Here is a 14,342-nt window from a genome sequence, read left to right as displayed (position 1 = left end):
CTCCTTCTAGGGCTTGTGGAGCAAAAGACCCCCAAAAACACTAAAAATATGAGTTCTGACCTTATTTTTAAAGATATCAACCTGATTTTTTTATAATACTTTTTTAACATAACCGAATCAAAGAACCATTACAGATTTCATTTTCGGACTTTCCTTCTAGGGTGTAGTGGAGCAACACCCCTAAAACACTAAAAATATGAGTTCTGACCTTATTTTTAAAGATATCAACCTGATTTTTTTAACACTTTTTTAACATAACCGAACTTGGTAACTTTTACAGATTTCATTTGGGACTTTCCTTCTAGAAGCTAGTGGGGCAAAAGACATGCTGTATTTGTTGCAATTGAAAAACCAATCAATAACTAATAGTTTTCTTTTTTTACACTGAATAACTTAATTTTTTTCAATTATGTAGATAGTTTTTGACTTTTTTAAATTTTTTAAAATTTGTTAGGATACATCATCATTTTTAGTCTTTGTACAGTATTTCTATACCAAGTATTATGAAACCTTAATCTAGTTGTCTTAATGTAATTTTTTTTAAGAATACTACATAATATTTGAATATGACTGTGAATTGATTCAAGCGCATTTTCATTGGACCCTAGAAGGAAATCAAAATCTGTAATGATTACATAGTTCATTTATGTGAAAAAATTTCACATTAAAAAAATATTTTTAGTGTTTTGCTTCACTAGCTTCTAGAAGGAAAGTCCCAAAATTAAATCTGTAAAAGTTACCAAGTTCAGTGTTAAAAAAGTGTTTTTTAAAAATCAGGTTGATATCTTTAAAAATAAGGTCAGAACTCATATGTTTAGTGTTTTGGGGGGTCTTTTGCTCCACTAGTCCCTAGAAGTAAAGTCTCAAAATGAAATCTGTAATGATTCATTAAGTCAGTTGTTAAAAAAGTTTTCTTTAAAAAGTCAGGTTGACATCTTTAGAAATAAGCTCAGAACTCCTATTTTTAGTGTTTTTTTGGAGTCTTTTGCTCCACTAGCTCTAGAAGGAAAGTCCCAAAATGAAATCTGTATTGTTTTGTAGATTTGGTTATGTTAAAAAAGTATTATAAAAAAATCGGGTTAATATCTTTAAAAATAAGCTCAGAACTCATATTTTTAGTGTTTTTGGGATCTTTGCTCCACTAGTCCCTAGAAGGAAAGTCCCAAAATGAAATCCGTAATGGTTTCTTAGTTTGGTTATGTTAAAAAAGTATTATTTTAAAAAAAAACAGTTTGATATATTTAAAAATAAGTTCAGAACTCATATTTTTAGTGTTGGGGTCTTTTGCTCCACAAGCCCCTAGAAAGAGAGTCCTAAAATGAAATCTGTAATAGTACGTAGATTTTGGGGGTCTTGCTCCACAAGCCCCTAGAAGGAAAGTACCAAAATGAAATCCATAATGGTTTCTTCAATTTTCTTTTAGTGTTTTTTTGGAGTCTTTTGCTCCACTAGCTCTAGAAGGAAAGTCCCAAAATGAAATCTGTAATGGTTCGTTGATTCGGTTATGTTAAAAAAGTATTATTGAAAAAAATCAGGTTGATATCTTTAAAAATAAGGTAAGAACTCATATTTTTAGTGTTTTGGGGGGTCTATTGCTCCACAAGCCCCTAGAAAGTCCCAAAATGAAATCTGTAATGGTTCGTTGATTCGGTTATGTTAAAAAAAAATTATAAAAAAAATCAGGTTGATATCTTTAAAAATAAGGTCAGAACTCATATTGTTAGTGTTTTGGGGGGTCTATTGCTCCACAAGCCCCTAGAAGGAAAGTCCCAAAATGAAATCCGTAATGGTTTCTTCAATCGGTTATGTTGAAAAAGTATTATTTTTAAAAAATCAGGTAGATATCTTTAAAAATAAGGTCAGAACTCATATTTTTAGTGTTTTTTGGGGTCTTTTGCTCCACAAGGCCCTAGAAGGAAAGTCCCAAAATGAAATCTGTAATGGCTCGTTGATTCAGTTATGTTAAAAAAGTATTATTAAAAAAAATCAGGTTGATATCTTTAAAAATAAGGTCAGAACTCATATTTTTAGTGTTTTGGGGGGTCTATTGCTCCACTAGGCCCTAGAAGGAAAGTCCCAAATTGAAATCTGTAATGGTTCGTTGATTCGGTTATGTTAAAAAAGTATTATAAAAAAAAAATCAGGTTGATATCTTTAAAAATAAGTTCAGAACTCATATTTTTAGTGTTTTGGGGGGTCTATTGCTCCACAAGCCCCTAGAAGGAAAGTGCCGAAATTCAATTTTCAAAGAAATACGTGTATATCCAGTCATATAAGAGAGCCTACAAAAAGAATTAGGTTGATAACTTTAAAAACAAGCCCACAGTACCCTCCCAAACTTTGGTACTGAATTTCATTTCCTATAAGTGTACAAACTTCCCCCCCCCTTACGTTGTTAAGGTAAGAGGTGAAGAAAAGGGAAATAGTTTTTTTTTAACTAAACAAGATTAGAATTTTTTTTGTGATTTTTCGCACATTTTTTCTATCCTTTATTAAAAATCAAGGAGCCGGGATTCAGCATTAAAAATGGTTTTGGGAAGCAATTTAAGGTAAGTGGGTATGTTAAACCCTTTGCTAATGGTTCCTTTGTAAAACTAAACATAAACAAAGAAAATGTTTTGGCTCAAGAGCTGTGAAATATATATAAATAATATGATTATGATGAAAACTAAAATAAATGGTAATAATGATGATTATTTCAGAGACAAAATGCTGAGCGGAACTCGGCTTGATGAGCTGCGGGAGCAGTTCTTCGCCGAGGATAAGAACAGGCAATGCAAAATATTCAATTATAGTGGCTTCGCCATTAGCTTCCGGGCCGGTTATATCGAAATTTGGCTAGTCACGTTAATACATTTGTTTGTCTAATGTTTCATCTAAAAAGCAATAGAAAATCATTTTTATTCGTTGTGTGTAGTAAGGGGGGGGGGGAGCTTTGTACACTTGTAGGAAATGAAAATTCAGTATCAAATTTTGCCCTGGCATTTTGGGCTTGTTTTTATAGTTTGTTATCAACCCAATTCTTTTTTGTAAACTCTCATATATGATTGGATCTAGCTGTAAAACTTTGAAAATTGAATTTTGGGACTTTCCTTGTAGGGGCTAAAGGTGCAAAAGACCCCCCCCCCCCAAACACTAAAATTATAAGTTATGAGCTGATTTTTTAAATGGAACCTAGAAGGATAGTGCGTAGATAAAATCTGTAGTTACTACTTATTTCAGTTATGTGAAAATAGTTTCTAATAAAAAAATCAGCTCGATATCTTTAAAAATAAGTTCAGTACTTCAAATTTCAGTGTTTGGAGGGGTCTTTTGCCCAACTAGCCCCTAGAAGGAAATTCTTTTTTTAAAGTTTTACAGGTAGATCCAACCATATATGAGAGTTTACAAAATGAATTAGGTTGATAACTATAAAAACAAGCCCAAAATGCCAGGGCAAAATTTGATACTAAATTTTCATTTCCTATAAGTGTAACTGTTCAACCCCACCTCCTTATTTCTGTAAGAATGTATAAAGTAAATGTGATAGATAAATAAGACAAAGAAAAAATAAAATCATAATTTCTGGATAACGGAGTTCAGATTTTAGAGAAGCTATACTTTCTAAAGTGTACCTCAGGAACTTTTACTTTTGAACTCAACTTTTACAGGAATCATCTTATAAAAAGTGTGAATTTATAAAATATAATTTGCATGACCAACTAGACTTGCCATGAATGTGTGCACAAGATCTGATCCTCTAGAAGCTTGTCTTACCAGAAAGTAAGTTGAAAGGGTCATCTAAGGAAAAACGTATCTTTTTTAACGACTATTTTAAAATGCGCTTTTCTCAGAAAACGCCAAATTAAAAAAAATCCTTGTTTAACCAGAAAGTTCGATTCTAAAGAATCATCTTCATAATTTCTCGTCTTTAAAAACGACTATTTCATAAAAATATCGTAAATGGCGTCTTTTATAAAAAAAAACCAAACTAAAAAAACCGATTATTTTAAATAACAGAATTACCTAGAAAACAGGGATTTAGGGTAAAGGCAACTGTGGCTATTTTTTCTATTTTATGTCAAGGTCAAGTTATTCTTTAAGGACCTAAATTAATATTAGACTTACCCGAAATCCGTCATAACTAAGGCTTCAAAACCTCAAAACCATGGGTAAAAAGCAAAAAACTGTGGAAAACTTCTGTATTGTTATTTTGCGCCCCACCAGAGTAGGGTTAAAGAAATAAAATTTTCAGATTTCTTGAGGAACGCGTGCACATATTCAATCGGAAGGTGGAGCCAGAAGTGAAACCTATTACCAACCAGAAAAGATCAGGGATACAACTTTTTAGTTTTAATCAACAAAAAAAAATTATTCAAGAGTAAACAAGAATGACGACATACATAATTATCGCAACACAAAAAGTGATGGATTAACTAGACATGCAGTCAGAAATTAAAAGAGATTTATAGAATATTGAAAAACAAATCATTTCTCATATGTTTTAATATTTATAGTTTTGTAGCATGTCTGGCAGACCATCGGACCAAGTAAATTATATATTAGATACTTTTTGGTAAAGGGAAAAAAAGATTAGCCATTTATCTTAAATTGCAGTAGAGAAAATTACTTATCCCATAAGGGACAGATGATAGCTCGTAGGTGCTAGATACGAATCCACCAGTGCAGTGAATATCAATGCTAAAGAAGAAATGTTCTAAATAAAAAGTGTATTATTGCATCAGGTCGTTGTTGGCTATTTGCATGTTTGAATGTTATACGCCAACCATTTGTCAAACAATTCAATCTCGAGGACTTTGAATTCAGCCAGGCACATCTATTCTATTGGGACAAGGTAATTTAACTATACAGTAAGGCATAGTCAATGAAAGATAAAATAATTGCCACCCTCTTAGCATAGTAATACATAACAATATCAGAGATCTTAAGGGATAAATAATGGAACGTTAAATTGATGTAAAACGCCAATTATTATAGAGAAAATTGCCCTTTATGTAGATTTATATTATTTGACACTGCTTAAAAAAAAGCCTTCAAATCAGCCGTGCGGCTTTCTCAGCAACCCATATATAAAGGCTCAGCCTCAGTTACTGAAACATTAGTTATTAGCCACCCGAAGCCTATCTTTTTTTTCACAGAGCCACACAAAGCTGCATTCAGCCTCAGCACTATGTGCACACTTTACAACCAGAAATGTGGTCAAATTGTTCCTACAATTTTTTAAAAATACTACTACAATAAATAGATATTTCTTTATTTCTGAAATATTTGTTTAGATCGAACGTGCAAATTATTTTCTCTATAACATAGTAGCCACTGGAAGAAGGGGAGAAGATATTTCAAGCAGGTAGATTTATTTGATAGAATTGTCCTATCGATTTTAAAGATTGTATTTATGAGGTTTTATTTATTAGGGTTTCAATATTATTAATTTAAGAGTTAAACGCATCAGCGAGGACTTTGACGGTGACATAATTCTGAATAATTAACCATTTCTCAAGCTTACCGTTAATGGTACTTTCCCCCAAAGTGCCAATCGAGCACTGAACTTTACCCCTTTGTTTAAATATGACTGAGCTCTAACCCCGCGTGGCTACCTAGTATCCAATATAATCAACCTACAGTATTAAAAAAACAAAAGGAAACTTCACTCTTACTTATTTTCTACGGAAACTTTTAGGGAAACCGCACATTTTATTACCCCAGCTAACTTGCACAATCCACTTAATCTTTATTCAGGACCGTCCAATACTTGTTAAAAGATCCGATAAACGACGGGGGCCAGTGGGACATGATTGTCAACCTTGTGACCAAGTACGGACTCATGCCAAAGAAATGCTTCCCTGAATCTTTCTCTTGTGAGAGCTCTGCGCGCATGAATGGAATTCTCAAGACTAAGCTTAGGGAGTACACCAGGTATACAAGTTTTGTGTGTTGTCGGTTTCGTGACATCGCCTCTTAAGGGGCGTTTCGTCGTATTTTCACAGTAGCTTTTCTCCTATTTCTAGTCCTTGTAGGGAGCTCTAACCCTGCGAAACAATCATTAACATTTACCTAACCAAAAAAAAAACCTATCGAAATCTACTGTGAGAATACGACGAAACTCCCTTTAAGAGGCGATGTCACGAAACCGACAATACCTGAAGTTTTACCAAGAAGAATTAGGGGGAGGGGGAGGGTGATGGTCGTTTGTGTCACTCGATTAATTAAAAGAAACTCAACCAAAAATAGATTTTTAATATAGGGATTTGGTATAAAGTAAAGAATCGGCGGAGGAATTACCCGACTCTACTGCCAAAATAAAAAAAGATATTCCGCCGCCTTATTTTTCTTCACAATTCTGCATTATACTTCATTAGAGCAAGTTTTATCTCTCCAACCCTTGCACTAACAAAATCCAAAATCGGATAATTTATTTCAACCACTTACCTATTGAAATCTACAGATGGGGTAACTTTGTGTATCATCATCATCTAGCGTTTTATGATATTTTTAGAACCATTAGACTTGAAATGGAAGGTGGCAAGACTGATGAAGAATTAGAAGAAACTATTAGGTTGGTATTTTTTATTTTTAAAGCAACTGCAATCCAAATTATTTCAACTGCCATATTTACAGAGGTCGATTGAAATTGTTAAATATCTGCACTTTTCTTTTCTACAGGATGATAATGTTAACACCTTATTTGCCTACGGAGGGAGAGGGCATTCGAATATTTAAAAAATGGTACCCAAAGTAAATAAATAGGTTCTACCAAACGTTGGCTTTAAAACTTTAAGAACTTTCATAAAATCTTAGTTTCAAATAAGGTATGTTCCAACTTTTTAAACAATATTATTTTAGATGAGGTGTAATTTTGTTTATCATAATTGGGGTAATATACAGTCCTGGTTTTAACTTTAATAAAAACCTTTTTTATTGTTTTACTCATAATATTATGACCTTTTCGTACATCATTCAAAGTCACTTACAAAAATCAAAATAATACCTACTCAATCTAGAATATAATGGACGATAAATATATGTACGTACATCCCCAATGATGATAAACAAAATTACCACTTATATATTTTTTAACCTTATTGATCCTTGTTTTAGTACAATGATGAAGGAGATCTACAGGATAATTGGAATTTGTCTGGGCATTCCACCCAAAACCTTTGTCTGGCAGTACACGGATAAATCTAAACAGGTCATCTTTTTTGTAAGAAGGGTGTCTATCCGTTTTTTTGGGTGATAGGTAGGAGGAGGGGATTATCTCTACTTTCTCTCTTCATGAAAAGTACTTGTCATACGAGTTTAAACCTGTGGTAACCTCCCTTAAAAGTTAAAAACCTTGCAATGACCTATTAGAAGCCACACTGTAAAGGAGAACCATTTCGGCTCAGCGGTTAGCTAGATCCTTTGGTAAACAGATAGACACAGATCCTGTTGTTTTAATATAAGGATTGAGACTACAGCGAATACTCAATTTTTTTAATACACACACACTTTTACTAAAAAATTAGATTACATTTAAGTTCTATTCTAGCTAGTAGTGGCTGCGTAAAACCTTTTTTTGTGGTCTTTTTTTGTCCTTCTGTACAATAGATTATTTTGGTAAATACTAAATACTAATAATTTTATTTTTTTAGGTGCACACTCTAGGTCCAATAACACCACTTGATTTCTATAATGAACATGTGAAGCCTCTCTATAATGTAGAAGACAAGTTAAGTGATCTTTAAACAACTTCTTAATTTTGAAAGTAAATTTGTTTTCGTACACAAATATCAAAAAAATATCTTAAAACCATCCAAAAATATTTGTAAAGAACAACCAACCCTAAAGATCTTTAGCTTCAGACAAAAAAATTTCTTTCTACTTTATATTATAGGACCAACGGATGTGCCTCTAGCATATAGGGGCTATGTATTCAAAGGGGTAGGTAGGGTATAAAATAGCCTGAAGCTATCAGAATAATAATATCTAAACTTAGAATAGCCTAAAACCATCTGCTGACTTATTTGAAGCTTGTAAGGATATGTTTATTATTTCCAGATATGCTTGATATCAGATCCTCGCAACAAATATGGAGAAACTTACAGTGTGGACTGCCTGGGAAACATGGTCGGGGGGAGAATTATGATCTACAATAATCAACCCATTGATACTCTTATTACCTATGCTAGGTATATATTTTTTAAAAGCGAAGCTTTTCTATAATTAGGGTCGGTACGTACGTCCGTTCGAGATAGATAGCTTTTATTCGTTAATTTAGGCATGTTAGAATTGTCCTATCGATTTCAAACTTTGCATGATGATTCCTGTTGTAGTTAGGTACGATTTAGAAAGCGTAGCAACTCTATAATCATAACCAGAATGTCCGTATGTCCATTTTAAACATGTTGATTTTTCTACTTTTTTAAAAACAAATTTTTATGTGATCTAATTATCCGTTTGATCTGATTTTTGGTACATTGATTCCTGGGACAACAAAGAACAATATTTAAGCGAGGCAACTCTATAATCAAGTCCTTAAAATGTAAGTATGTCCATAAACATTATCCTGTATCAAGCAGTTTTCCAACAAATTTACTTAAATTTTGCTTCGACTCTTTCGATACTTTTATATTCTGATTATTCAGTTCAGACACTATACAAGTGTTAATGTCCGTTTGTCCTACCGTTTCAGTGCTTCGCTTTTATGGATGTTGTCATCTTTGTTTTATACATGGAGTACATAATCTTTTTATACGTAATGAAGTAGTATTACTTCATAATATACTCAGGGAGTAGGGGTCATTTGACCGTAAAAGTACATAAAGTTTTATAACTCCGTAATATAATTTGTTGGCATAAAAATATATTTTAGTTTAATTGGTTGGTTTCAACTTAGTAATTTTAAAACTTTTTAAACAATAATTTAAATCTATAGAGTTCATTTTGTACTATCAATCCCTTAAAAGCCCTGATTTTTCTAATTTACAAGATCGTTGAGTTAAATCTGTCTCCCTTTATGATTTCTGTATTGGGACTTATAATAGAGAAGCTAAAATTATTTTAGGACTTCAATACAACAAAACGAAGCTGTATGGTTTGGATGCGAAATTGGAAAGAGAAACGTGGCCAAACAGGGATATCTTGATTTAGAGGTAAATTACTTAAATATCAGTATTTTAGTACTTTTTCTTCTTTATTCCTTTTAGGAAAAATGAATAAATAAGGCAAATAATATTTAGTTTGTAGTTTCATGCAGACTATTATATATTTGAGCACATGATTACAAGCTTGTATTTGGTACAGACATGCAGACTATTATATATTTAGGCACATGATTACAAGCTTGTACTTTTTACAGATGTTCAGACTTTTATATATTTAGGCACATGATTACAAGCTTGTATTTGGTACAGACATGCAGACTATTATATATTTATTTAGGCACATAATTACAAGATGGTATTTGGAACAGATATGCAGACTATTATATATTTAGGCACATGATTACAAGCTTGTATTTGGTACAGACATACAGACTATTATATATTTAGGCACATGATTACAAGCTTGTATTTGGTACAGACATACAGACTATTATATATTTAGGCACATGATTACAAGCTTGTATTTGGTACAGACATGCAGACTAATATATATTTAGGCACATGATTACGAACTTGTATTTGATACAGATTTGTAGACTATTATATATTTAGGCACATGATTACAAGCTTGTATTTGGTACAGACATGCAGACTATTATATATTCAGGCACATGATTACAAGCTTGTATTTGGTACAGACATGCAGACTGTATTGGATAAAGAATGCAGACTTCTTTATGGAGATTCTCTGATGACACATGCAATGGTAAGATTTGTTATGTTTTTTTAGTATAACAACTTGTTTTCGTTAGGTACCTAGATGGAATAGAGAAAATATAGATGAGAATACGCCATGAATATATTTGTATATCAACCTCCCCCCCCCCCCCCAAATCAAATTAAAGAAAATCCTAAAAAAACAACATTATCCTGCCTAAAAACTTTGGGAACTTTTATTGAATTATGATTGGTTGGTTCCTGACTGATGTTTGTGACCATTCTTTTCTACCAATATTTTTTATCCACAGAAGGGTAATTTGGTTTTATCATAATTAGGGACGAACATCGATTTATCATCTATTGTCTTATCCCTTTAGATCCCTGCCCTTTTCAACACATTAGTCTAGGCTGCATCATCCCCTTTCCCCAGACAACCAACCAGCAGACTCATTTACAATTTACACATTTCAGATGTTGACGGGTTGTCACATTGAGGATGATGGGAGTGTGTCCAGGTGGAGGGTAGAGAACAGCTGGGGGGATGACAAGGGCGAGAAGGGATACATTCTCATGAGCACAGACTGGTTCAAGGCAGGAATAAAGCGATATAAAACGACAATCAAAATCTGAATCTGTTGTGTACAAATTTTTAAATTTTTCGGATTTTGAGTTGTAAAGTTGATTTATTGTTATTTACCATCTTATTACAGACAATTTTCCACGAATCTTAAAATAAAAATCACAAAATTAATACCAGTTTTGTTTTTCCGGGCCTTCGTCCCCTTGAGGCAAACAAAACTCGTTTTAATATTATAATTTTTCATTATAATATTCGCGGAAAACTAAATAATATGATGATGTTACTGCATTGTTACTGCATATTTTCTGATCGCTTTATCCCGTGTTATCCCAGGAGTTTGTATTTGAAATAGTTGTGGACAAGAAGTACGTGTCTGAAGAAGTTTTGAGGGTCAACTCAAATCAACCCTATATCCTCCCTGCCTGGGACCCTATGGGAGCTTTGGCTGAGTAAAAATATTATCATCATTGGATCGTTACCACTTATCAATTGATTTTGCATATTAGTAACATTTTTTTCATGTTTAGATGAACTTTACCTCACATTTAGGAACTTTTAAGAATATCTTTTGATTATTTTGTAACTAATATAATGGAAGAAATTATTTTTTTTTTTTTGGGGGGGGGGGGTAAAACTGTTCTTTTAATGTTCCTAATCATGCATGATGTAAGGTGTTTACTCTCTACCAATTTGTTACAATTATTCATTAATACCAATCAATCAATGGATACCTTCAATATTATCATAAAAAAAATGTTTATGCATATTTACATTTGAGAAAGTTAGATATTTTCAGTCTAAATTGGGCTAATCTTCCTAATTTTCTTGCTTAGTAGGAAACCTTTTGGTTTGTTAATATCAAATCTTTTGAGTAAAATCTGATATATTATGATCAAATTTGATTATAAAATGACCCTTTTGGAGGTCTTAAGAATCCACTTTAACCATCCCAGGGAGAATGATATTGCAACTCAGGAAAAATTTATTTCTTCTTCTATTATCTAGTCCAAAAAAAGCAGTTTCTTTAATAGAAATAAAATTTATGAATTTTTTAGCAGGCTAAAACATTGGCAGAAAAACTATTTTACTCCCGATGCAATATCCTCTTCATCCCTGTATCATCCAGGAATAAATTATCATTAATCATATCTAATAATCTATCCTGTTATATAATTTTTCTTTGATGCAGCAATCTAGTTTTATATTGTTTAAATATAATAGCAACTCCCCATGGCAGCCTAATTTATAAATGGTACAAAATATTTACTGTATGTTTTAATTGTAAAATACAATAGTTTACTTTATGGGTTGACCTTTTTACAAGTCCTCCCTCCCTTTATATATATTTTTTGTTACCTTTTCTTTGTTTTTTGTTTTAAATTGAAGGGGACTTTTCATGGAAGATGTTTGAAGAGTTTGATGAGAGTTTGTTGTGTTTTCATAAATGTTAAATAATTCATAGCGATACAAACCTTTTAACTATTCAGTGAACTATCCCCTTCGTCAAAAAAAATTTTTACAAAAAAGAAACAAGTCCAATAAATCCTAAATGACCTATCCACTTATTTCATCAAGTACAATGATTGCGTTTCTCTAATATCTTATGAAAATAAATTATAGTTTTTTGTAAGATGATAATATCTAATTTTTAATAAATCAATATTCTGCTTTTCAATGCTATGAAAAGTGATTGTTTGATTGTTTTTTTTATTGTTTTTAAATTTTTTTTTTTTTGTTTGATTGTAAGTTATTTTTATGATGCAACTTAAATAAGAAATTGGGATTCTTTTTAGTCCCAATTTCTTATAAAATATACGGCAGCTAATAAAACAAAAACTTTGAATAAAGATTTCTGATACTCTGAAGTGAGTATATGAAATAATTATGTTTATAATTTTTATATCTAAATATTATCATTGTAATATTTTATTCCTAGTCGTTATTTTTTTTAAAGCCAGTCTAGCACTAATTATTTCATAATTTTATAAACTTTTTATACTTTATATTCAATTTATATTGGTTAAATAGTTTAAAATTATTTTTTTCTAATAAAATGTTATATTTAGTTATTAAGGTTTAAAAAAAAAATTAGATATAAATGTTGAGTTTTATTAAAAAATAAACTAGCCACAAAAAGAGTTAATTCCTATTGTAGTATAATGCTACTTTTTAGTTAAAATTATTATTAGATTGATATTAGTATAATAGAACTAATATATATTTTTTAATAGGCTGAAATAATTTACAAAATTTATACCTCAGAGTTCTAGTTTATTATACTTTGTAGTATTTTATTTTGTAAATGTACAATTATGCACAGGGGGGTAAAATGTTATTATTTGAATTCTTTGCATAATTATAATTCAATCATTTGCTGTTTTTTTTAACCCCCTGTAACCTTTTTAGATAAGATATATCGGTAAATCCATCTTTTTGCTTAGCTTAAACAAAAATCACTACTCCAATACGTGATGTTCAGCTGTCAATTCCGCAATCCCCCCTCACCTTTAATTCCTTTCTTGATCTTCAACCTCATCTGAAAAAAAGCACTATAGAAAAGTATCTTTTTTGTCCTTATATTGCCGATATGTATATCTATTTAGGTAATATTTAGCATAATTTTTTACAACATTAAAAAAAAATGATTTTTATTGAAAATTCATGTACACTGTTTTTAATTTTTCACTGCCCAATGTTTATATTATTGTAATACCGATTTTAATTATGATACTGATTTAGGGGGGGGGGGGGGGGTTTAATGCAACCATCTCGTAATCAATGTATAAATGGCACTTAAAATTAGAATTTTGATCTGAAATTTTGCATGAATAATCCTTGGTAGGTCTATTTTCCCTAAATCGAAAAAAAAGTTGAAAAAGTAACGGCTAAGGGCTCAGCCGTTTATTGGCTATTTTTAGGGCAAATCTGCCATAAATTACGTAGAAATCAACTTTTTGAAACATATTTTTGCTTTAAATCATGTGAAATTATACAAAAAAAAACATTTTTTAGATTTCTAGTACCAGCAACTACCGGCTAGAACCATTCTAAAACGTTTTGGATCGAAAAAGAGCATTATGTGGAGAGAGGTTTCGTGATGGATTTCGCTTGAAAATACCCAACAAATGGCTAAACAAATGAGCCGCCAGCCATTAGCCGCTACTTTTCCAACTTTTTGTTTGATTTAGGGAAAATAGACCTACCAAGGATTACTCATGCAAAATTTCAGATAAAAATTCGAATTCTAAGTGCCATTTATACATTGATTACGAGATGGTTGCATCAAACCCCCCCCCCCCTCCCCCCCCTTATAAAATTTACTGTAGGTTTAGAAATTTGCACTCTACAATTTTTTTAAGAATTAAAATTTTTTGAAAAAAACGCTAAAATTTTTTTGATATTTTGTAGCGGTGCACAGTGAGGCAAGAACAGAACTAAAATAAAGTTTCTCTGGTCACCGCAGCTTTGGAACTTAATTTTGTTTTACTATAGACATATTCAAATCACCAATAAAATTGATTTCAGAGAAGCTTTGAGCTATGAACAATCTGCTAGGTTCCTTTGAAGATTATTAAGGAAAGTTTTTGAACATTGAACACTAATAGTATGCAAATGATAATTATTGTTTTTACTTGCCCCTCTGTGACATGTGTAGTGTGAAAATAAAAAACTTTTAAAGTTAGATTTATTTTATAACATAAATGTTTATTAATGAATTGTAAAACATCCCGAGTGATTGTATTTCATTCCTATCATGTTAATAACATTTTTATATTATGATGATTTTATAATTTATATATATAAGAATGCAAAAAAGTGCTAGCGAAATTTTTAAAAATTGTATCTTTTGTATATTATTTTTCAGAATAAAATGGATGTTACATCATATAAACTGTGATTTGTTAACAGGTTTGTAGTTTGTATTCAAATGAAAATAAGGGTTAAATCATCTATAA

The 14,342-nt window shown here is 31.4% G+C and overlaps 2 protein-coding genes across 3 annotated transcripts in view; both read left to right on the top strand.

Annotated features, from left to right (window-relative positions):
• The first annotated feature begins 2,709 nt into the window (after positions 1-2,709).
• LOC145330774 (bleomycin hydrolase-like) lies at positions 2,710-10,839 on the top strand. The gene is made up of 10 exons (XM_080175440.1): positions 2,710-2,771; positions 3,706-3,762; positions 5,740-5,916; positions 6,497-6,556; positions 7,099-7,192; positions 8,041-8,171; positions 9,047-9,134; positions 9,754-9,852; positions 10,278-10,397; positions 10,720-10,839. Exons 1-10 carry the CDS (start codon positions 2,710-2,712, stop codon positions 10,837-10,839), a joined length of 1,008 nt encoding a protein of 335 aa, XP_080031566.1.
• A 218-nt stretch (positions 10,840-11,057) lies between these two features.
• The window catches only part of LOC145329934 (uncharacterized), a 71,151-nt gene continuing 67,866 nt past the window's right edge, over positions 11,058-14,342 (top strand). For both annotated transcript variants that reach the window (XM_080174414.1, XM_080174413.1), the window contains exon 1: positions 11,058-14,295. The gene's annotated coding sequence lies outside the window, so the exon portion shown is untranslated. The remainder of the gene's footprint in view (positions 14,296-14,342) is intronic.

This window comes from Acartia tonsa, chromosome 10, assembly GCF_053477335.1.
Source record: "Acartia tonsa isolate MP-2025a chromosome 10, ASM5347733v1, whole genome shotgun sequence".
NCBI lineage: Eukaryota > Metazoa > Arthropoda > Copepoda > Calanoida > Acartiidae > Acartia > Acartia tonsa.
This window is presented reverse-complemented; position numbering and strand designations above follow the sequence as displayed.